This window comes from Phocoena phocoena, chromosome 7, assembly GCF_963924675.1.
Source record: "Phocoena phocoena chromosome 7, mPhoPho1.1, whole genome shotgun sequence".
In the NCBI taxonomy this organism is placed as follows: Eukaryota; Metazoa; Chordata; class Mammalia; order Artiodactyla; family Phocoenidae; genus Phocoena; species Phocoena phocoena.
In genome coordinates this window covers 96985407-97008493 of record NC_089225.1, presented here as the reverse complement: position 1 = coordinate 97008493, position 23087 = coordinate 96985407, and the positions used below count along the sequence as shown (strand labels likewise).

The following is a 23087-nucleotide window of genomic DNA, read 5'->3' as shown; positions in this document are numbered from 1 at the left end:
CTCCCAGCTTAGTCACATATACACACAGAGAATTCTTTATGCCTCTTTATTCCCAACTCTGTCAGCACTTTATAAAACCAGACTGGAGGCAGAGAGGCCTGAGAAGGCCCCCTTCCCCACCCCCAAGCTCAGCCAAGTTCTGAAAGATCTGCCTTTTCCTATGGAGGGGACTCTGGGAGTGGGGTTGGGGCAGAGGGAATTGGGAGCTGGACCAGGCCTGCTGGACCACACACTCCCCCTGCCAAGAGGGAAGCTGGGCCTGGAGAGGGGCAGGAAGCAGGACCAGCCCAGCAGTCCTGAGTCCTGGGGGCCTGCCCTCTCCTGCTAACACTCTGGGCTGGGACCCCGGCTGTCCCTAAATTACCGACCCTCATAGCCCCACCCACCTGCTACATCTGTATCCCCACCCCCACCCTGTCCTCCCTAAATATATACAAATGTACAGAGGGTTCCACCCCCTCTGGGGTGGGCCCCTTTTTCCACCTCCCTTTCTCCTCCCCTCCACTGGGGCCCATGGCCTGGTCCCCAGCCCTCCCTGGGCACCAGCCTGGGGTTGGAGGGTGTGGACAAGAGGGACCCTTGTGCAAAGCAGCTGGCACTAGGGTGGGTGAGAGCAGGGACCGAGTCCCCACCCTCCCAGTGAGCACCGCCCTCTTCCCCTCAGCTTTGGGCTGCCCCCAAGCCTTCGGTCCTAAGAGCGGGAGGCTACGGTGGGGATCTGGGCTGGAGTCCCAGACTCCTGGGTCCTTTTGGACGCAGCACCTTCCTAGCAAGCGAAGTCTTCAAAGAGGCCTCCTGGGGGGTGGTGGTTTGGGAGCAGGCCGCTGGTGCCTCCGCCTTCAGCGCGGCCCTGGCTTGGGCAGGTACTCTGCGAGGCGAAGAGCGGGTGGGACAGGGAGAGCTCACGTGGTACCCCCAGGCCTCACACAGCCAGCCTTACCCTGTCCCCTGGGGCAGAGGCCTCAGGGGAGCCCAGGAACCCCCTCCCGCAGGCTAGTTCAGAAGTTATGGGGGGATTCAGTCCTGGGAGAGGACGCTGACTGTATACTCTACAGCGCTCACCCTCACCTGCTCCTTCAGTTCCTGAAGCCCCAAAGTGGAGATGCCCCCAGTGGCGGTCCGGAGGGGGGTCTTGGGACGACGCCACACCCGCCTCAGTCGGTCCCAGGACACCTGGGGGTTCGGGGTGGGGGGATAGCAGTGGGCTCAGGAAACTCGCTAGAGGAGAAGGACAGGCCCCACCAGGCCCACCTCATAGGACTGGCCCAGCAAACCCCCCCTAGGACGCCCCAGTCCTCTTCACCCATCCCCTTCTCCTGACTCCTCAGCGCGCTTGGGTCTTCCCACCAGTCAGGGGACGCTGGTAAATGACCCTGAGCTTGACCTCCGGCAGTCCAGCTCCACCAGGAAGCCTGCACTGCCCCTCTGCTTTCCCCCCAGCCCCTCCTCCTACCTGCCCCTCCCCATCTGGGTGGCCCCCACCAGGGCCCCATCCCTTGCCTCATAGATGTAGTCTAGGATCTCCAGCAGCGTGAGCACACTGGCTCCAATGAATAAGCCCATCTGTCCCCCGAGGTCCCCTGGGGAGCATGAGAGCAGGGTCAGAGGGGGCAGGCGGGTCTGGTCCAACCCCGTGGAATCGGGGCTGGGGCTCACCCAGCAGGGCTGACAGGCCGTAGGCTGCTCGCTGCTCCATGGCCTCGGATGTCAGGGCTTCAAAAAAGACATCTAGGACCAGGAAGTTCTCCCTGTAGAGACAGGAAGCAGGGTATCCTTAAGGGGCCGTCTTCCTGAGGAGACAGCTGGTGGGACATCCCAGGCCCAGCAGATCCGGATCTGAGGCCCCCCTGTGCCAAGAAGCTCCCAAAAGCTGTGAGGTGAGACAGGCCCAGATGCCTGTCAGCTTCATCTTTTGAGGGCTAGCAAAGGGCCTGGGAGAATAAAACAAAACTCCTGGGCCGGCAAGATTCCCGCTCCCGGCCCCAACCCCGCCTTCTCTAAAGCAGCAAATAGTTTTCACTTTGACCCATCCCCATTCCTCTCTAGAACCTTCAGTGCCTCCCTATTGCTTGACAGTCTACTCCAGAATTCCTCTTCCAGACTTTCAAGACTGCCCATGATCACTCACTGCACTGTACCTTCTTATCCAAACCGCTTTTTTATCTGCTTCTTTCCACACAGCCTCCCTGCTGCTCAGGCTGGTCTTGACATCAGCCCACAGAGCTCTAACTGGGATGCCTCCCCTCTCTCCTCTTCTCACAGACCCAAACCCGGGGCGTTCAGAGGCCCACCTCATGCCTCCCCTACTTCCCTTATGCACATTCATCTCTCCTGGGGCCTAAGAATCAGTCCCACACCTTCAAACATGGCCCCATCCACAAACTGTGGCATGAGTTTTGTGTTATAATCATCTCTGTCCCCATAGGAGACAGCGCTTGGCTTGGCACTCAGAGGATGCCCAGCATTGGTAGATTGGCTGCAGGGTACCAGGCCCAAGGCTCAGTGGGACTCCTCCTGTGGGCCACCTGGCTCCTCCCCCATCCCTTCCAGTTCCTTTCCCTCTGCACAGCATTCACTGGACATGCATTTAACGGCTGGGGGAGAAAGACACGCAAACAGACGTGCAAAAGACATGCAAACACAAAACAGCGGGTAAATGCAACGACAGAAGTATGTACAGGGTGCTGTGGGGGTGCAGATGAAAGATGTTTGGGCTAAGAAGGGCTCCCCTGGAGGTGGAGACACAGGATGTGACTTGGAGGATGGGTAGGGGTTAGGGAGAAGAAAAAGATCGTGAAAGGCATTCCTGGCAGGAGACTCATTATTAACAAAGATGCGGCCCACTCCCAGCCTCCACCATGCACCAGGCCTGTTGAGGGTGGCCTCCACCACACACAGACACACATTCACAAACTCACACACGCACGCACACACATACATACCGTATGTAGGTCTCATTGCGTTTGTATTTTCTTGCCAGGTACCGGGCTGAGCCCCTGTTGGGGATCCTGACCATGGAGATTTCTTTCCCGTAGCGGGTCAGGTTGCAGGGGGTAGGGCAGAAACACGGGCCTTCGGAGCCCCCACCCAAGGAATCTGCAACACAGAGGCGCCAGCTGCTGTGCGGGGTGGGATGGCCCAGAGGCCCACCGCTGCAGGGAGGAAGCTTAGGGGCTGTCCTGAGGCAGGCACACCCAAACTGAGGGCCCGGTCTGGCCAGCACTGGCACTGGCTGGGAGTCCCTTCCCGGACCAGCTTCAGACCATCCAAGAAAGTGGGCGGAGGCAGAACCCCCAGCACACTCCTATAGGCACATCCCTCTGCTGCCCAGCCCCCTGGGACAGAGAGGTCCTCCTGGCTCAGAGGGAGGGCACGGGCTACCCACCAGAGCTAATTAACCACATGAGGCCTCAGACACATGAGGGGCTTGGAGAGGATGCTGGGATGAATGGGATGTATGCATGTTTTCACGTATGCCTATGGATGAGTGGATGGATGAGTGGATACATGGATGGATGGATGGACGGACAGAAGAACAAATGGGCAGGGTTATTATGCTCAGTATGTTCGCCCCCACAGATCCACTCTCCACTCTCCCCACCTTGCTCTGTCCCAGGATGCTGATCTCTGCCAAATGCATCACCTAGACTCCCTGTCCTATGGCTTTGGGTTGGGTTTGGCCAATGGGAGGCCCCGTCAGGATCACGGGGCAAGGAGGGGAGAGATACCAGGCTTCCTCACTTGTGGTCCTGGCTCCCGGCTCCTGTCCATCTCAGACAGCCACAGTTCCCTCTCTGGGTGCCAGTAGCAACCCCTTCCTTTGCCCCTTAAGGTGCGGGTGCAAGAAAGGCTCCTTAGTTCTGTGGAGTCTCACCACCTCTTGTGGTTCCCTTATCCCCACTTACATCTGTTCCTTCATTAAACACGCTTCAATCACCCCTTTGGCAGATGTAGTTGGTGTGTGGGACAGAGAAGGTGTGATTCTACTGCCCCAGCACCTCAAAGCCGCCCCAGTGGCCCCAGCGTCTGGATTACCGCCGAGCTCTCCTGACCGGTCACCCTGTTCCTAGTCTTCCTCCCCGCTTATCCATCCTCACATCTAATCAGGGTCCCCTTCCTAAAATCAGAAGACATTCTTGCCTTGCCTTAAGCCATTGTTGGCTTCCCAGAGCCTCCTCCGCTCTTTCCAAGCCCTCCTTTGTTCTCTGATCTCCTGCCACACTGACCTTTCAAGGGCTCCAGACACACACGCTCTCTCTGGCCACAGGTCTTTAGCACGAGCTGTTCCCACTGCCTAGAACACGTGCCCCCTTTTCACATGGCTGACTCTTCCACATCCTTCCAGTCTCAGCTCATATGTCACTCCCTCTGGGAATCCTCCCTGCCTGCCCAGGTGAGGCTGCATGCCCTTGCTGGGGCCCTGTAGGATCACTGAGGTTCCCCTACACAAGGACTAACACGCGGTGTTGTGATGCCCGTCCACAGCCCCGCCAGGCGGTAAGCGCTACAAGAGCCGGGCTCTTGTTCCCACTTTTACCCCTGGCCCCAGTGCAGGCTGTAAACACCTGTAGAATGAATAAATGAATGAATGAATGAAGTGTGGATCAGGCGAGACCTATGGACAGATGGGGTTGCCTTACCCACACCGGTAGCCAGCAATACATCTTTTCTCATACCAAGGGAGAAGACATTTCACTTTCCCAGAGAGGCAAGCTCATTGGCTGAAGCAAGATGAGAAGCCCCGCCCTTCACTCTCAGTTCCGGTTCTCTGCAACCCCCCCACCCTACTCTCTCCACCACAACTGCAAAGGTCCTCAGACCCCTGGAGGTACGGGATAAGGCTCAACCCCCAGGAAAAAAAACACCCAGGAAGAGACTGGGAGGAGGGGAGGCAAGGAAGTGAGGACCAGGGTGCACAGAGAGAGGAAGAGGAGGAGGGGGCCGGAGAGGCGGGGAGGGGAGAAGGCAGCACGGACCCAGTGTGTGGTCAGCACACTCGATGTAGATATTTGGCGGGCAGATGGTCTCATTGCCTGAAAGGAGAGAAGATTATTCCTAGAGTCTATAGTTCCATCCACGCTCCCCTCCCATATTCCCAAATGTGGGCACATACATGCATGCATACACATAAAGGTGCACACATGAATTTATACATGCCTGCGCATAGAAGCATGGAGATGTACGCATGCACATATGCACGTAAATCCATGCGTGCTTGCACACACACATATGCACATGCATTTGCATGCACGTGTTCAAGCACATGCACACAACCTCAAGTACAAAAGTACAGATATGCACAAGTACATGTACGCATAAATACATATTAACAGGCACACAGACATGCACGTGTGCATCCCATATGCATACGTGAAAACATGCATAAAATCCCGAACACATACCATGTACCCTCACGTGGGCAGAGACATGCACACATGTTGTCATACACGTGCACCTGCCCCCCTGCACATGAGCAGGGTTCTGCCCTTGGAGGTTCTGGAGCCTGGCAGGGTGACACAGAGAGCTGGCAGGGGGTGGGGTGCCCACCTGGCATGTGCACCATCCGGCAGTGGCAGCGCTGAAGCACGGCCTCCTTTTCACAGCGCAGCCGGCAGGCAGACACACTGTAGGCCGAGTAGCCTTGAAGCTCAGGCTCCCTGAGCCCACTCTCCGCTCGGCAGTTGCCCCAGGGCTGGGGCAGATAGGTCAGCTGCAGAGGTGGGGCATGACGGGGTCACGCACAGACGTCCCACCCGGCCCTCCGGCGCCCACAGCCCCAGTAAAGTCCATGGGAGGGCTGGTGGGATGTGAGCTTCTGGGAGGCAGATCTGGTCAGCATCCCCTCTGAGCCCAAAGGCCCAGCCCTGTGCCTGACCCAGGACCCAGCTGGAGGTGCTCACCCGCTGTTCCTGGCAGGACACAAAGGTCTGGAAACCTGGGGACACGCCGAAGCCCAGCTGGTGGATGTAGGGTGGCTCCTCCTGGCTGTGGATTTGCACTCGGATGCCTGCCTCAAACGACGTCTCGTCTGCACAGTAGAGATGGGCACCTTTGCAAACCCACCCCAGGCAGAGGACCCAGGCTGGAGCCCCTGTCCCTTTCCCGCCTGCGTACTTGTCTCTCTCCAGATGGGCAGGTACTCCTCCTGCTGGATGTCCAGCATGATCTCCAGGCCACTGCCCATGCCCCCCACCCGGCTGGCCAGTGAGCTCTGTGGATCCGCGTTGAAGGTATAACACTTCCCATAGCGAGTATAGACCTGGGAATAAGAGACAGGAGCGGGAGGGGCGGGGGTGTGGAAGGGGGAGATGAAAGACAATGCCTTAGGCTTAGGGTTCCCTGTCCCCTGTGACGGCCACCAGACCTGCCTGGTCACCCCTGTCCCATATCCCAGCAACCAACCAACAGCCCAGCCTCCCTTGAGCTCCATCTTTTCTACTGACATCCTCTCTTAGATGATTAAAAGGCACCTCCAGCTTAACATATCAATAGCAGAACTCTTGGACTTCCCTGGTGGCGCAGTGGTTAAGAATCCGCCTGCCAATGCAGTGGACACAGATTCGAGCCCTGGTTCGGGAAGATCCCACATGCTGCGGAGCAACTAAGCCCATGGACCACGGCTACTGAGCCTGTGCTCTAGAGCCCGCGAGCCACAACTGCTGAGCCTGCATGCCACAACTACTGAAGCCCGCGTGCCTAGACACCGTGCTCTGCAACAAGAGAAGCCACCGCAATAAGAAGCCTGTGCACCGCAACGAACAGTAGCCCCCGCTCACCGCCATTAGAGAAAGCCCGCGTGCAGCAACGAAGACCCAACGCAGCCAAAATAAATAAATAAATAAAAATTTAAAAATTAGCAGAACTCTTGATGTCTTCCCAAATCCTGTCCCCGACCCATTCTCCTCTTATGAGTAAAGGGCCCCACTACCTACCTAGTTTCTCAAGTCAGAATCCCTGAAATCTCCCTCTCCCTGTAGGTTGGTTGCTGGGATATGGGACAGGGGTGACCAGGCATACAATCCAGCTGCTGTCCCAGGCAATATCTATTTAGAATCCATCTACTCTCCTTCCATCTCATGTCCCCCTTTCACCATCATCTCCCCCCGGCCACGGCGGCAGGCTCCTAACTGGTGCCCTTCGTCGGTCTTTGCCTCTCCCTGCAAAGCCATTCACTACACAGTAGCCAGAGTGTTCATTCTAAACTGAGGAGATCCAATCAAGCCACCTGCCAACTTGAAGTCCACCAATGGCTTCCCATTTCCCAGAGCATAAAGCCAAATTCCTTCCCTTGCCTGAAAGTCTCCACATGAGGTAACCTTTGCCTCTGTCTCCTGCCTTTCCACTCCCAGATCTCTGAGACAAATTCAAACTTTCGGAGCGACTTCCCTGCCCAGGCCTTTGTTCACGCAGTTCCCTCTCCTGGAATGCTCCCCTGCCCCCAGTTGGCATGGCTAGCCGCTCATCTTCTAAGCCTGAGGTCAAGTGTCCCTTCTTCAGGTGCACACTCTTAAACCACACACACGTTCCCAGTGTCAGCCTCCCCTCATCAAACGCACTTGTTGGTTTGCTCAAAGTCCTCATCAAGACCTGAGATGATCTTGCTTATCTGTTTGCCTCCGTGTTCATTGCTCATCTTCCCCCCACTAGAATTCATGCTGCACAGGGGCAATGAGTCCAGCACCTGTTCCAGGGCGGGGCACAAGGAATACTTTAATACGCGGTTCCGCCAGCGCAGAAGCAGCCAACCTCGCTTTTCCTCTGCAGAGAGTCCTCCCATGTGAACACCAGATGGCGCTGCAGCCCCGGAGATGGAAGCCGAGGCTCTGGCGGGGACAGAGCTACCGATGGGAGTTGCGAGCAGCTGGGGTCGGGAGGAGGTTGAGGGAGAGGCAGACGGGAGTTCCCCCCTGCCAGGCTCACCCCACAGAGACCAGCCCCCGGGTCAAACCCATCACAGGCGGTACCTTCCCTGGGGGTAAGGAGGTCAGTGCACTCAATCACTCTCTCTCTCCCTGGCCTCTGTCCCTGGGAACATTTTCACTCTGGTGAAAGCTGGGAGAAAAGACATGAGGCAGTGTAAGGGAAAGGACTCCTAAATGCCTAGCTCCAGAGGGAGGCTGTGGAAGGGAGAGGGCTGGGTGGAGGGCAGTAGGAGCGAGGAGTTCTAAGAACTGGGGGCCTGGGGGTGCCCTCGTTGTGAGGCAGGGTTGTCTCCCATCCCCATCCCCCTAGGTTAATTGCCCTGCTGATTCTCCCCTCTCAAGACAGTTCTTCTATCACCCAAACACCCTGCCTCAGATTCCCAAAACAAAAGCACGCAAATAACAAGAACTGCACAGTTTACAAAACATGGCAGCATCTGCCACCCCATTTCATCTCCTCAGCCACTCTGGTATCAGGTAGGTTTAATTAGCCTGATTAATACAGATGAGGAAACCAGAGCTCAGAGAGGTGATGTGACTTGCCCAAGGTCACACAGCTTAGGGGGAGAGGTGGAACTCATTGAGATGCAAGACCCAAGGTGTTCCCACAATCCGTTGCTGGCAACTCCCCCAACCCAAGCTTACAGCATCCCAAGCCCCGGCTCCTGCTTCAACCACATCCAGCTGAAATGAGACTGGAGTCTCAACGCTCGACCCCTTTTCCTCCATCCCTCCTTCCCTTGCACTCCACTCCTCTATACCTTCCTTACTGTCTTCTCCATATCTGCTGCCTCTCAATTCAATTCCTCACCTGTCCCTCCCCCGCTCCTTCTGCACCCTCGCCACCTTCTGGGTTCCACTCCTTGTCGTTGTCTGCATCACCCCTGCCACGGCTCCCTGTTGTGTGTCCATCTGGGGGCAGGAGTAGGCATTGCTGACAGTCCCAGAGCATCTGCTCTGCCCCAGGCACTGCACTAAATGCTTAATACGCTCTTTCCAATCGAATCTCACAATGATCCTACATCCTACAGATGAGGAAACTGAGGCTCCGAGAGGTTGGCCGATTTGCCAAGGTCTCCAAGGTCAGTGCTTCTCAAACTTTAATGTGCACCCAAAGCACCTGGGGAGCTCGCTAAAACGCAGATTCTGACTCAGTAAACGTGTGTTGGGCAGCAAGACTGAGATTCTGCATTTCTAACAACCTGCTGGTCTGCAGACCGCACCGTGAGTAGAAAGGCCCTGGTCGAAGGGGCAAGAGTCCAGCGAGACAGCCTGACTCTAGACCTGTGCTTTTACATGTCACTGGTGGGAGGAGAGCCCTGAAGAGGGCTGGGGGCAAGATCCCTGTGTCCTCAGTGGTGGGGGAAAGGCAGATGGGGGGAGTATGTAAGTATTTGTCCCAAATCTCAAAGCACTCATCCCCTTCCTATTTTGGGCCAAGAAGATGCTGGAATCAGCTCTTGCTGCTGCAGCCCTTTTTCAGTGTGTGCTCCAGTTGGGAGGCTAAACAAGGCATGGGCTGCATGGGGGAATCCCAGTAGTGAGCTGCTCACTCACGCCCCCCAGTGTGCAGCGGCTGACCCTGACCGCTGGGCACTGTCGTGGTCTCTCCCATGGGACCATGGACTCCCTGAGGCTGGGAGCCCCGTTTCATCATCTTGGTATCCCCAGAGCCCAGTGCAATTTGCAGAAGGAGGAGTGAGGTCGAGGGAAGGAATGCAAAGTGAACATTATCAAACATTCCCACTTTGTACTGGGTCCTGTACTTTTGATCTAGTTTCTCCTTTGAGCCTCCAAGAAAACCACATGAGGTAAGCATTGTAGCCCCCGTTTCATGTTGAGGAAGCTCAGAGAGGGAAAATGACTTGGCTAAGCGTACACAGCAAGTAAATGACAGCAGAGATTCGAACAGAACTGAGCCTGATGCCAAAGCAGAGTTGGTGCTTATAAAACACCTGGTAGGTGTTCAGTGAATGAATGAGTCTGGTAGCCTCCTGAACCTGGGTGGGGCTGGGGCAGCCACTGAACCTCTCCCTGTACAGGGCAGAGCCAACTGGGAAGGCTTTGGCTCCAATGGCTTCAGATGGTGGTGGCTACCTGGTACGCCTGCCCTTGAGGCGACTGTGTAGAGTGGGGGTGACAAAGCGAGATGGGTGGAAGGACTCTGGGTCTGCTGATGGACAATGGTCTGCAAGGAGTGGACAGGCCAGACTGGCAGGGCCAGGACACCTGCACAGCCCGGGTCAGGCCCGACTGCAGGGCAGAGCAGAGCATTGCCCTGGAGACGGTCCCTGGGCCAGGCAGGCAGCAGCGGGTGGAGCCACCAGCTCCTAAGTGGCAGAACTCTGGTAGCAGCACAGCCCACAGCTTCTTCCATGGAGACGGCACGGCTGCTCTGCCACAGGGTCCCACTGGCTGTCCACTGCTCTCTCCTGAATGGCCCCAGAGGAGGGTGTGTGGACAGGAGTTGAGGGTCCAGAGTCCAGCCACGGAAAGGGGCAACTCCTGGGCTAGGATGTGCCCTGATGGGCCAAGGGGCTATTTCCAGATCCCCCGCCACCAGCCTCAGCCTCTGGGCCCTGTCCCCATCTCAGAGCCCACCTTCTTCCGTCTGGCTCTCCCTCTTCTCGGCCCTCCCTTGCTCTCTGCCTTCACTCCTAGGTCCATCCCCCTGGCCCTGGGCTGAAGCCCTCCAGACCTAGGCTGGACGGGTTCTAGATAGGTCTATGTCCATGCTGCAGGCAGACCCGTGGACCAGCTTTCTTCCTGCCAGCCCTCTGCCTGTCCCTCTCGGACCACCTCCCCTTTAGTGTTGGCCTGGACCCTGCCCTGGGTCTGTCCATCTCCCTAGCCTCGGTCACCTGATCTGTCTCTCTCTCAGGTCTTTCTCCATCCTCCTGGCCTGTCTGTCCTCAGCATCTGATCAGTTATCCATCTGGCCTGTGTCTCTGTCCCTTGCCCTCTGTCAGCCTGTCTGTCCCCCTGGCCTCGTCTTTCTCCCATTGGCCTGGCTGCCCCCCAGCCTCTCTGTTCTTTTGCCCGCTGCATCTCTATACTGTTTCCTTTTCTCTCTATTCTCTAGTCTAGGTGTCCAGTCACTGACTCTTGTATTCCTCCTCTTGACTTTTCCCTGGGCCTAAAGCCACCTCCCCAAGCCAGGAACCCCTCCCCAGGCGCCCTTCCCTCCTTCTCCCTGCCCTCCCCTCCAGGTCTGCCCTAGACAATGATCAGGGTCGGAGAGATCCGTCCAGAGCTTGCTCCTCTGAGCAGTGGCTTCTCTCTCAGTCCCTTGAGTTCCATCTGTCCACAGCTCCCGTTTCCTCGCATTCTTACCCACCCCTCCCCAACCCCTCATCCTCCCTGCAGTCACGGAGCCCACAGGGTTAACAGGCAATTAGCAGGGCCAGGGCTCAGAGCGGTGGGGGAGAGGGCTCCTCCGGGCCGCCAGGAGATAAGAAGCAGTCAGGAACAGCCAAGGCTGGCCTAATCCCAGCGCTAGTCTGCAGCCTGGGCTTTATCTCCAGCGCCTTCTGGGCACCCTGCCTCTGCCAAGGCCTTGGCACCTCCCCCCAGCCCTCTTTTCCATGGCTGCTTTATCCCTCCAAATTCCATCAGCCCTCTCCTGATGTGGTCCGGCCCCATGCCTCTCACTTAGGCCCCTGGAACAAACTCCCCTTAATCCTGCAGTGCCCTGGGGTCCAGAGTGGGCCAGTGGAAGTGGGTACATCTTCATCTGCCCTGGGCTGTGGCTAGCATCCCAATTCAGATGGCCCTGGGGCCCCAGCTTCACTCAGGGGTGGCCCAAGCATCCAGATTCAAAGCCTTCTCCTCTGTCCTCGCCAGGGAAGATAGTACCAACTCAGAATGCCTAAGGTGTCTGCGCTGGTCAGACCTGGGAGGTAACTCAGTCCAAACCCTCACTGTACAAAGGCCAAATTGGAAGCCTAGAGATGGCAAGGGACATATCCAAGGACATACAGAAAAAAGAGGGCACGTTCAGAACCTGAGTCCAGTCCCCCGCCCCCCACTGGGCCCCAGCATTCTCCACTAACCTCCATCACCCCCCTGGGGGTCAGTAGACCCTGATCCCAGCTCTGGCTCCACCAGTGACAGCTGTGTAACCTTGGTTAGTAAAGTGATTTTTTTACTTCTTTGGTCCTCAGTGTCCTCATCCGTCAAGTGGGGATAGAAATTCCTGCTCGACTTATTTCACAGGTCGGTTATAAGTCTCAAAAGAAATGAAGTAGGTGAAAGGCATTTGCAAGGTAACATCAAATACGTGGGGCCTCAATATTAGTAATAAGAGTGTTGTGGAGACCAGTAAGGCCCAAACTGGGGCAGAGATCGACCACTGAATATGGTGCTGATAAAGGAGCCACCTAAGCTTCATAACGTGGAAAAACGGGTGCACATTTTGGAGCTGACAGAATAGGGTTCAAATCCTGGCTCTGCCACCAGCCTTGAACAAACAACCTTGCGTGGCGATTGAACCTCTCTGAGCCTCAGTTCACTTAGCAGTAAAAGGGGGAATGGTAATTCCTCCTCCTAAGGTTAGTAGTGAGGATCAGAGAAGTCCAGAGGGATGCGCGCAAGGTTCTCAAGAGAGCAGGGGAGCCCATTTAGGGAATCTTCTTGCCACGATGGTGCGGCCATTTGATCTTGGCTCCCCACTGGGCCCATTCTCACACGGCGTCAAGCACCTTGGTAAAGGCCCTCTCAGCAATTGTGGGAGAGGATGGAATTCCGTCAGAGCAAACCCCCCAGGGTCTGAGATCTGGCTCTCCTATCAGAGGAGGGTACAGGCCTGCAGCCCTGCCCTTACTGTCTGTGGGATTCGGGTTCAGTCATTTAACCTCTCTGACCCGCCACTTTTCATCTGTAAAATAGGAATAATAATAGGCATGTCAGAGGTGTTATGAGGAAAGAGATAATGCACACAGATAATAGCCACAGTTAACATTTATTCAGTGCTTACTCTGTGTCAAGCACAGTCCTAAGCCTTTTATATCAATTAACTCCTTGATTCTCACAAAAACCCTCTACTGGAGGTTTCTAAACATCTCCATTTTACAGACAAGACAGCGGAAGTCCAGAGAGGGTAAGGAGCTGGCCAGAGTCACGTGACGTGGCAGAGGAGGGGACCAGGTGATCTGCCACTGGACTCTGTGCTCACAGCCACTGCGTGCTGAAACATACCCGGCACAGCCCCAGTGAATAGGAGGTGCTTAAGAAATGGTGGGTGGGGACTTCCCTGGTGGCGCAGTGGTTGGGAATCCACCTGCCAGTGCGGGGGACACGGGTTTGAGCTCTGGTCCAGGAAGATCCCACATGCCGCGGAGCAACTAAGCCCGTGCACCACAACTACTGAGCCCGCGTGCCACAACTACTGAGCCCGCGCGCCTAGAGCCCATGCTCCACAACAAGAGAAGCCACTGCATTGAGAGGCCCGCACACCGCAACAAAGAGTAGCCCCCGCTCGCCGCAACTAGAGAAAGCCCACGCGCAGCAACGAAGACCCAACGCAGCCAGAAATAAATAAATAAATGAATCAATTTATTTAAAAAGAAAAAAGAAATGGTGGGTGTTCACATCACACTTACTTGTCCAACACTGTTCCTTGAGCCTGTACAGTGTGCCAGGTACTATGCTTGCTGCTGGGGATGATTCGGAGAACAAAAATCATTGGTCTCTGCCCTGAGGGAGTTGGCTGTCTGGCCCCAAAGGCATTCATTCATTCCAAAAGTGTTTATTGAGCACCTAGGCTGGGAGCCAGGTATACAGCAGTGGTGAACAAAGCACACAAAACCAACAATCCCAAGGATAGGCAAATCACTACTTGCTGGGATAGGTGGTATGATAGGGAGACCAATCCAAGTCCCCTGAGAGCGGAACGGGAATTCGACTTGGGTTGGAGAGTATAAAGCTTCCCAGAGCAAGTGCACTCATCCACCCAGGAAGGGCATCCGATCACACCACAGTCAGACACAGGGAGAATACCCCCCCACCCCACCCCACCCCGGCCCTAGTGCGCCTGCCCTCCCCCACAGGGTCAACGTAGCATCCCCCCAGCCCCCAGCCACCCAGGTGCTCTTCAAGGCGACTTCTTCTCCAAGGTAGAAGTGCTTGTGAGTCTAGGAGGAAATGGGCACGACGTTTGAGCAAAGGTAAATGCGTGGGCACTAGTGGAGAAGTAGGAGACAGTCAAGGCCGTATGACTCCAGGCTGAGGCCGAGCTGGAAATGGGAGCCCGGAGCCCTTGGGGCCGTGGAAGAACACGGTGATCTCAGGGAGCGCCGCATCTCCACTGGAGAGGAGAGAGCGGGGCCTCCAGGACGCAGGTAAACAGCCAAACCTGTTCCCGGGTAGCGACCGCATAGGCCTTAAACCCTAGAAAGTCAGTTTTGCAGACGGGAATATTGTTAATTTGTAACGAAGTCCTTCCCTGACGTTCCAGCCCTCGATGCAAAGTTATTCGTTAAGAGCTTGCCTACACAGTGGATCGCATCCGTGTCCAGGAGGGAGTTCAGGAACCGAGACCCAGGAGGTGGAGGAGATGGAGGAGGTGGGTGAGTGCGCCCGAGCCTCCAGGCTGGGCCCAGCCGCACCCAGAAGGCCGCACCCACCGCCTCGGGCTCCTCGCCGCCCCCCTCCTCCCTCCCGCGGGGCAGGCATCCATCGCGGCGCCCGGGCGCCCTCCCTCCGGTCTCCTCCGGGCTCCTCCGCTCTCCTCCCGGGCTTTGCCTCATTTGCATTCCTCCGGCTCCCGGCTCCTCGGCAAAGTGACCTCCGCACACAGCCGCGCCAAAGGCTTCCACCGCGGAGGAAGACACCGCCTCCCGCCGCGCTCCGCGGCCGGGGAGGAGCGAGGCGCGCGAGCCGGCACGGCGGGGCGACGGCCCGGGCCCCAGCGGATGGATGCGTAGGGAAAGGCCCGGTGCCGAGGGGCGCAGAGGGACTCGGATGGGATTTGAACCCGCGGCCTCAGATCCTCAGCGGGGCGGGAGTGGGACGTGGAGGTCAGCACAGGCCGGCGAAGCTGCGGCCCCGAAATGGAACCCCAGCTTGGAACCCGGGGCTCCCCGACACCCCGTTTGCTCCCCCTGAACCCCTACTGGAGAGGAGCCAGCCCTACCGGGCAGTCGCCCAAGGGCCCCCAGCCCTTCCGGGGGCCTCCTCAGCCCCCAGCCCCGCTCTCCTGGCCCGCCGAGCCGCCTCCCCTCCCCCCCTTTGGTATTTACACCTTTCACACATTTGTAAAGCTATTATCCTGTCCACGCTTAGTCACCGCTGAGCCAAGCGCCACGGATTTAGCTCCTTTAATCTTTCCTCCTAAATCAATCCTCCGTTTCCCCTTAATCATCCCGTGGCTCCTCTCTGAACTCTCTTGCTGCTGCCTGTGCCTGTCTTTCTGGAACTGTTCCCCCTCTGACTGAAAATGGGTGTCCCAAGGGCATGGTGAACATTTGCGGGGGGGAGGTTGGATTTTCAGCGCTGCCAACCCCGGCCTCGGGGCCTGAGAGCCGGGGAAGAATTGCAGATACCCGCTCCCTCTTCTGGAAAACACACAGCACTCTGAAGCCTCTTATCTCCACCCACGGGGTCTCTGTCCTCCTCCTGCCTTCCCACCCGCCATTCATGTGGGATGGCTCCGAGACCCTAAGCCTCCACCAGGATTTACAAAAAAACAAAAACCCAAAACCCTCAGGCCTCCTGTCCACGGTTCTGGCTGTCCCCACCCCCTCTGCCCAGCTGCTCCAAGGAGGTGGCATTGCCAGGAGAAGGACAGGGAAACACTGATAACACTCAGCCCGAGGCTGCCCTCTCGTTCCCTCCTCCAGGGAGGCTGTCCATCTCTCCCCACCACCCTGAGTCTCCACCCCGCATTCACTCCTCCTCCTCCGCCCAGTGACCTCAGCCCGAGTAGTCCTAGTACTCCTTGGGGCGCTCCTGCCTCCCTGCCCCCTGGTCCTGGTCCTTTCTGTCCCTGGCCTGGGCTTGGCAGAGACAGGCCTGCCACCAGCCGCGAGAGGGAGCAGATTCCTCCCGAGAAGCAGAAGGGCCGGGGTGGGGGTCCAGGAAGGAGCACGTGTAGAAAGAGGGAGGACAAGAGGGAAACGCGGGGGCTATTTCTTCAAATGCTAATCAGCATCTTCCGGCAGTGCCACGAGAGGCTGAGCTGATAACGAGCCCAGCTCGGGGCTGACGCCTGATTAATGAAGAGGCCACGGGGCTGCAGAGCAGGGCCAGGTGGGGCACGTCCCTCCTGGCATTCCCCGTTGCCCTTGCAGGCCAGCCCCGGGGAACAGTCACAGTCCCTGCCGCTGGTTGCTGGGCTCAAATCCCCCTCCAGCAACTCCACCGGCCAATGGGAGGCGGCCAGGCTGAGAGCGCCCCCTCCAGGAGGGCCTGAGGGGCAGCAGCCGGCAGTGGGGCAGGCGGTGGGGAGGGCAGGCACGCTGGGTCCTGCAGTCGGAGTTGTAGCTAGCCCTCTGAATGTTTTTGTTACTCAGAAAATTTTTAATTAAAATAATCAAGACTCGGGGCTTCTCTGGACAAATTGGAAGACCCCCTAACACCGGGCATCCCTGACCACAGGGCAACAGTTAGCTGGGGCTGAGAAACAGCTGCTCCCTTCAAGGGTAAGTGACCTTCACTTCCCCTCATACCCCACCCTTCCCTACTGTGTGCCTTCTCCGACCTGATCTGCCTGGCTCCCGAAGGCAGGACCACCCCTGAACTAGATGTTAAACTAAATGTTCTCAAGGTTCACGCCTCAGGAGAAGGTGGGGCCGGAGGGCACGGAGGGCTGGGCTGGGAGCGAGGGTCCGAGGTAAGCTTGTCGGGTAGATGAGAGGCCGCAGTGGGAATCCTCTCCCTTCCTGAGTCACGGGGGCAAGGGGCAGCCCTCAGGCCCTCGGCACCAGTGGCGGAGGCCTGGAGTTGGGATGTCTGTGGAGTAGCCCCTCCCACAATCAAGGAGTGGGTGCAGAGACTGTCAGTACCGGCCTGACCACACCAGGGAAGGGGCGGGCTCGGGAGGAAGCTTGCAGAGAAGGCCGGGGATGGCGGAGGAGCCTGGAATTGTGGGCTGGGGGAGCCAGAGAGTGATGGAGGGCTGGCACGCAGCTCCCTCTGCCTCAGAGCCGTCCTGACTGAGCTGGGGTGGGGCTGGGAGAGGAGGGAAGGGGGCAGGGAGGAGGACTGCCCAGCTGGAATAGGCCTTGTCTAATTGTGCCTGATTAGCAGAGAGGAAGAGAACAGGGCGAGGGATTAATAGTCACGGCAGTCACCAGCGTGTGGGGAAGGAGGGCTGGGAGGCGGGGAGGGAAGGCTGACAGCCCGAGAGGGGATAGAAACAGGGAAGTGCCCACAGGTCTCTGGTCACCTGCACCTCCAGGGGCTGCCTGGACCCCGGAGGACCCCACAGAGAGGGGCTGGCCCTCCCCCTGCCTCCTCGTGGATTCTTTACCTTCCCCATGCCTCAATTTTCCAGACAATAGAATGGAAAAGACCAAGGTCACGTCCTGCACCTGGGAAGAAAGGTGTATCTGTTCGGTGGTGTTTCCAGACACCTCGATGTCCCCAGACACAGGCCCCATCCTCAGCTCCACCGGGGACCTCGGCCCGGAGAGTGTAGATGGCCGGACTTCTGATCACAGCCCACCACCATCACTTTATACCCTTTGATGCCCGTTGGAAAGCCTAGCCCTGCCCAACCTGGCAGCCTGAACCACGCCCCCGGGACCACCTAGAGCAGCACTGTCTGATATGGCAGCCACTGGGCACGCTCCGCTGTTTGAATAGAAGCTTCACGCTCTCTGTCGCACTAATCACACTGCAGATGCTCACTGGCCTGTGTGGCTAGTGATGACCACGTTGGACAGCGCAGATGCAGGACATTTCCGTCATCACAGAGTGTCCTGTGGGACAGCACGGATCTCAAGTGTATGCACTGCTACACATGCACACGCATGCCTGAGTACTGGGGAGGGTTGGGAAGCATGGGGATGCTATAACAGGGTGGGGGGCGGAGGCTTGAGGGTCAAGAGAGGAGGAAGGCTAGGTGATGGAGACTAGCGAAGATGCCAGCACCTAGGTTGGAAAACAGCAGGTGGTGCTGGGAACAGTCAGGTTAAAGAGAGCCAGGAGTTGGGGTGGTGGCATTTCTAACAGCTGACACTCTGAGTGCACGTGATGTGTGTGCCAGGCAGTGTGCTACGCCCTTTACAGCCACCTCTTTTAATCCTCACAACCACCCGAATTTTTTTAGGTTCTAATATTCTATATCACGAATACAGAAACTGAGGCTCACAGAAGCTAACTTCTCCAAGGCCACCCAGCCAAGGTTTGAGCCCAGACCGTCTGGCTCCAGAACCCACACACTTGACCACTCCACCGTACAGTCCCCAGCTGAGAGGAGACGCTGGAATTTAGAGCCACATTTTACAGCTGAAGAAACGAAGCCTAGGAAGAAAGAGTGATTTCTGCCTTCTAGTAAGTGGGCAGGCTGAGAGCAGCCGCAGGGGGGAAGGTATAGAGGGGGCTTGGCACTCTGGCCCGGGGGAGCGGACGGCGGTAGGAATTGAGGAGGAAGAGAGAACATATAAGTGGTGGTGGAGGTGGGAGTGGGTTGGTATGAGACTGGGTGAGGAGGGGGGCGGCAAAGAGAAGAGATGGGGTGAGCTGGGTGGAGGGGCATATGGGTGGAGAGGTGGAAGCATCACTCCTCTCCCTCGCCTCTCTCCCCTCCCCTCCTCTCCAAACCTCGCCCAGGCTGCTTCATCCATTAAGCCTTCCCAGCCCTCTTCAGCCCAGAATGGCCCCTCTCTCTGAACCCAGGCTCTTACTATCCATGTAACCTCGTTTGGCAATTAATCCCGGCACCTCCTGACACTGCTTGCATGGCTGGTTAACTCTTCCATTGGTAAAGCATTTTAAGTGTCCCCATCCCAGCTCCACCACAAGACTGGAGGCTGCTTGAGGACAGGGACTGGGGACCAGGGCTCCCCTTCTTTGTTCTCCACCACAGCACCTGGCAGTGAGCCTGGCACATAGTAGGTGCTCAGAACTCCGTGTTGATTGAGTGACTGATTGGGAATCAGTGAGGGGATATTAGGGAGCATGGGGGTGAGAGCGACTGCAGTGGTAACAGAAGCAAGAGCGGCAGCTGAGGGGACTGGGGGAGGGCATTTTACCCGGAGTAAAAATAGGCTGGAAAATGTGACATTTATTAACTTGGATTCCGGAAGAAAGGTCACAGCAGAGTGGGGAGTGGGAAGGAGGAAATGGGGAAAGCAACAGAAAACATATACCTTCCCCAAAGCGCGTCGTTGTCTCTGACCATCTCAGCACACGTGCCCTGGCAGGTTCCCACCACTGATTCCTGCACCCATCACCCCTCCATCGATCCCAAATCCCCATCATGGGCTCCATATTCTCACCACGGAGTCTACTGTGGGCCTCATGTCCTCATCAGAGACCCCTGATGTCTTTGTCTCCATACCCCTTCTCCAGTCTTGCCCACACAATACACCCCCATCTTCCCCGTTACCGTGGATCATCCCATCCCAACCATAATCCCAGACCCTTGTAAACTGGCAGCAGACTCAGCCTTAGAATGCCAGGTCCAAGGGAGAGTTACACTCAGCACATGGGGGGTGGGGTTTGGGCAGAAGGGTATGGGGACTAGGCTGAGTGGGGGGGACAGGAATTCCCCAGGGGACAGGTGGGTCCAAGGGGAATCCCTGACCCCCCCGTGCTTGCTTTGCTTCTCTGCCCCTCATTGTCCTGCCGCAGCCCCAGAGCAGAGACCCACAAACTTCTGTCCTTTTCTCTCCATCCTCAGGGTACGAAAGGGCCTGTGGGATGTCCACCCTCACCTCTGCCTGGCCATCCCCAGATTCACAGGGACTCGCCAGCTTTAATCAGGGGGCTCCCTGTTCCCATATCCTCCAGGCACCTCCTCCTTTCCTGGAGGCCAGGCAGCTACCCCCAGCCTCCCTCACCTTGCTTCCTTGCCCCTCTATCTCTTCCTCCCCTCCCCTCCCCTCCCCCCGAGGCTTCATTACTCTTCCTCTTGCCCTTCCACCCCTCACCGGGGCCTGGGACACAAACTCCCACTCAGGGACACAAAGGCCCCATTGATTTCTGCCCCAACAGCACCTGCTGACACGGGCTCTGTCCCCACCCCCAAAACTCAGGAGTGACGATGTCTCACAGAGGAGCCCCATGGACCCGAAAGGCCACATTCACACACTGCTCCTTAGGGACAATCGCTTTGAGAGCTTTGAATTTTTCCTGGAAGAAGGGGTGTGCAGCTGGACAACAGGCCCCCGCCATCCCCTCCCCGCCCCGGTTCCTCTCCCAGCACATCCTCCTTCTCGTCCCTTCCTCCATTTCTACGCAACTCCCGCCACCCAATGGCAGGAGGACCCCGAGGCTGCAGGCATGGTGGGGGCAGGAACACGGGTGGAGCACGTTTCCTGGTGCTATTGAGGCAGTGAGTGAATGAGAGCCCGCGTGCGGGCACCGGGCCACGAGAAGGAAAAGGTCCCCATCTGGGGCTGGAGCTGGAGGCTGGGCTGGATGGGCACCACGTCGATGCCATGTATTTGCACATGCGCTGGGCGGTGGTCACAAGAGTGAAAACACACCCCACACACACCACACGTACACAATGCCGGGGGTAAACTGTGGACTGGGGACAGCAACTCAAGCACCAGGAATAATAGACAGCCTGTGACTATGGGTGAACGGAGCACCGACAGACAGACAGCATACAAGACACACACCCCACACACACCTCACACACCCGATTGTGGGAGGTGTGCATGGGAGGGTAGCCCAAGCCAACACTCCACTCCACTCCTCGTGAGAGTGTGTGTGTGTGTGTTTGCACATATGTGAGAGACGGGGAGCAGGGGCTGAGGCAGGTGGGGGTGTCACAAGAGGGGACACCATCCACGGTGTGACCCTGTCCTCAGCAGCTTAGTAAGAGCTGGGATGTGGGCACGGGGATGAGCAGCTCTCTGGGTGCGTGGGTGTGCAGGTGTGCACGTGAGTGTAGTGACAGGGACACTGTGTGTGAGAGAGTGTGCAGGAAACTATGTCCCCATGGGGTAGGGGTGTGTGTGTGTGCTGGGCAGCAGTGAGGGTGAGCCATGCACCTAAGAGTGAATGAGTGACCCTCAGTGTAAAAGCCAGAGCCGGGCAAGAACCAGGAAACAGAGGGAGGGCCTGCAAAGCGGGAGAAGCTGGAGGGGCAGCGTGAAAGAGGGATGTGTGAGTGAGTCAGTGAAAGGGGGTGTGTGAGAGAGACACTGGCACCCAGTGTACGCGAAGATCGGCTCTGTCCAGCCTGCCTGCCGGGCCAGCTCCCCCAGAGGCAGCCCTGAGTCCCCCCTTTGCTGGAGCCCCCAGAACACCCTCTCCCCATCGCCCTTGTTGGGTGGGGAGAAGAATCCAGTGGCCACAGGAGAAAAGGAGAGCAAGAGAAAAGCGGGGGTCACTTGGTCCGGCTGTGGCATGGTGCATCCCTCCCCTGCAAGCTGACCAGCTTCTGGGCCCCCGGGCCCACTCCAGGACCCTTGGCCCCCAGACCTAGGCTCTGCAGCGGCGGCAGAGCCCGAAGAGAGTGGCAGCAGCAGCACGGTAAGCCCCCACAAGCGTCCACTGCTCCATGCTGGGGAGCCCGAGGGCAACACCGGGCATGGAGGCGACACGAGGCCAGCCTCTGGCGGCGGCAGGAGGGGAAGCCCTGATGAGGATGCCCTGCGCACCACTCCCTCCCCCACCGCCAGCCTCTGGCCACCTCAGGCTGGGCGGGCCGGCTGGCAGGACTCACCACGGAGAAGTTGCTGGCGGAGCAGTGGTGCCCGCTGAAGTTGCAGCTCTTGAGCATATCCGCGAGCTGGTGGCCAGTGCGGTTGAGGATGTCTACCATGTCGGGCTCCGGGTAGCGCAGGCCAGCGGCACGGTGCCCGTCCCGGTCTTTGGGGGGCAGCCCAGTCAGATTGGCCAAGTGGAAGATGTCGGCGTCGCTGAGTGCCGAATGCCGGAAACGGTTGATGTTGCAGAGGGTGACGGCCGGGAAGCCCGCCACTGGGGCTGGGGCAGCCGGGTCCATTACCACCAGGTGAGGCCGGGTCAGGTAGCCCTGGGCGAGGCCGGCCGCCTGGTACAGGAAGGCAGCCAGCGAGGTGAGTAGGGCCAGTGCCCACAGGGTTCTGCGCAGTCCATGGGGGCCTGGGCCACAGGCCCGGCCCAGCCCGTGCAGAGTGCTGGTGCTGGCAAAGGTGGCCAGGTCCCGGGGGGCTGCTGCCCCCCGCGCGGCCCCCAGGAGGCTCTGCTCATCCCCTGCCTCCTTCTCCTTGGGTTTCGCATCCTCCCCTGCAAATTTGATTTTGCACACAATCTCGATCGGCATCTGTGCCCAGCTGCTGGGACTGGTTGGAGCCTACCTGCCCCTGTCCCTCCCTGGCCAGCAGCCCCTGGTGCCCTCCGGAGTGGCTGCGGGGGCAGCGGCTGCTCTTCTAAACTCAGGGCAAACGGGAAGAGGACGGGGACAGGGTGGGGGCCTGAGGTGGGGGAGTCACTCCCACTCCCGGCGACTCCGCAGCCCTGGCGCTGCCGCTGCCGCTGCCGCTGCCGCTGATGCCTCTGCCGCCGCTTGTCTCTCTCCTCGATCGTCTCCTTGTGGCTTCCCTTATCAGCACCGGCACAGCTGTCAGCCCCTGCGTGTGTCCCTGCGAGCGAGCGAGCGAGCGAGCGAGGGAGCGAGGGAGCGAGCGCTGCTCCGCCACGCCGCGCAGCCCCAGCCGCTCTGCTCAGCATGTGCTCCGGAGCCCACCCCGTGCTTAATAATTCAGGACATGTCAACAGCGTTTCACCGGCGGCACGGGCGGCAGGAGCCAGGCCAGGGGAGGGGGCAGCCCCCAGCCCGGGACAGGGATCGCCCGTCCCTGCTGCCTGAGACCTCGTCGGGATAGCCCCAAACTTGCTACACCCTAGCCATTCGTGGGGTCCCCGCATGGCCCCACTCCCAGGCCACCCGGGGAGGAGGGTTGCACCCGGAGTCCTTTGCTCATTCTGCCACTTTTCTGGACCGCACCCCAGGAAGGGTCAGCCGACTCCATCCCCGACCTCCTGGCCTCCCTGACTCCTGAC

The 23087-nt window shown here is 58.2% G+C and overlaps 1 protein-coding gene across 1 annotated transcript; it reads right to left on the bottom strand.

The window, feature by feature from the left end:
- Positions 1–766: 766 nt before the first annotated feature.
- On the bottom strand, positions 767–22754 carry ASIC4 (acid sensing ion channel subunit family member 4). Its single transcript, XM_065880497.1, is given in 11 exon segments — positions 767–868; positions 1069–1173; positions 1501–1580; positions 1657–1748; positions 2943–3096; positions 4977–5033; positions 5548–5710; positions 5901–6028; positions 6115–6259; positions 21766–22389; positions 22392–22754. Coding segments are annotated over 11 exon segments (2013 nt in total).
- Between the last annotated feature and the right edge of the window lie 333 nt (positions 22755–23087).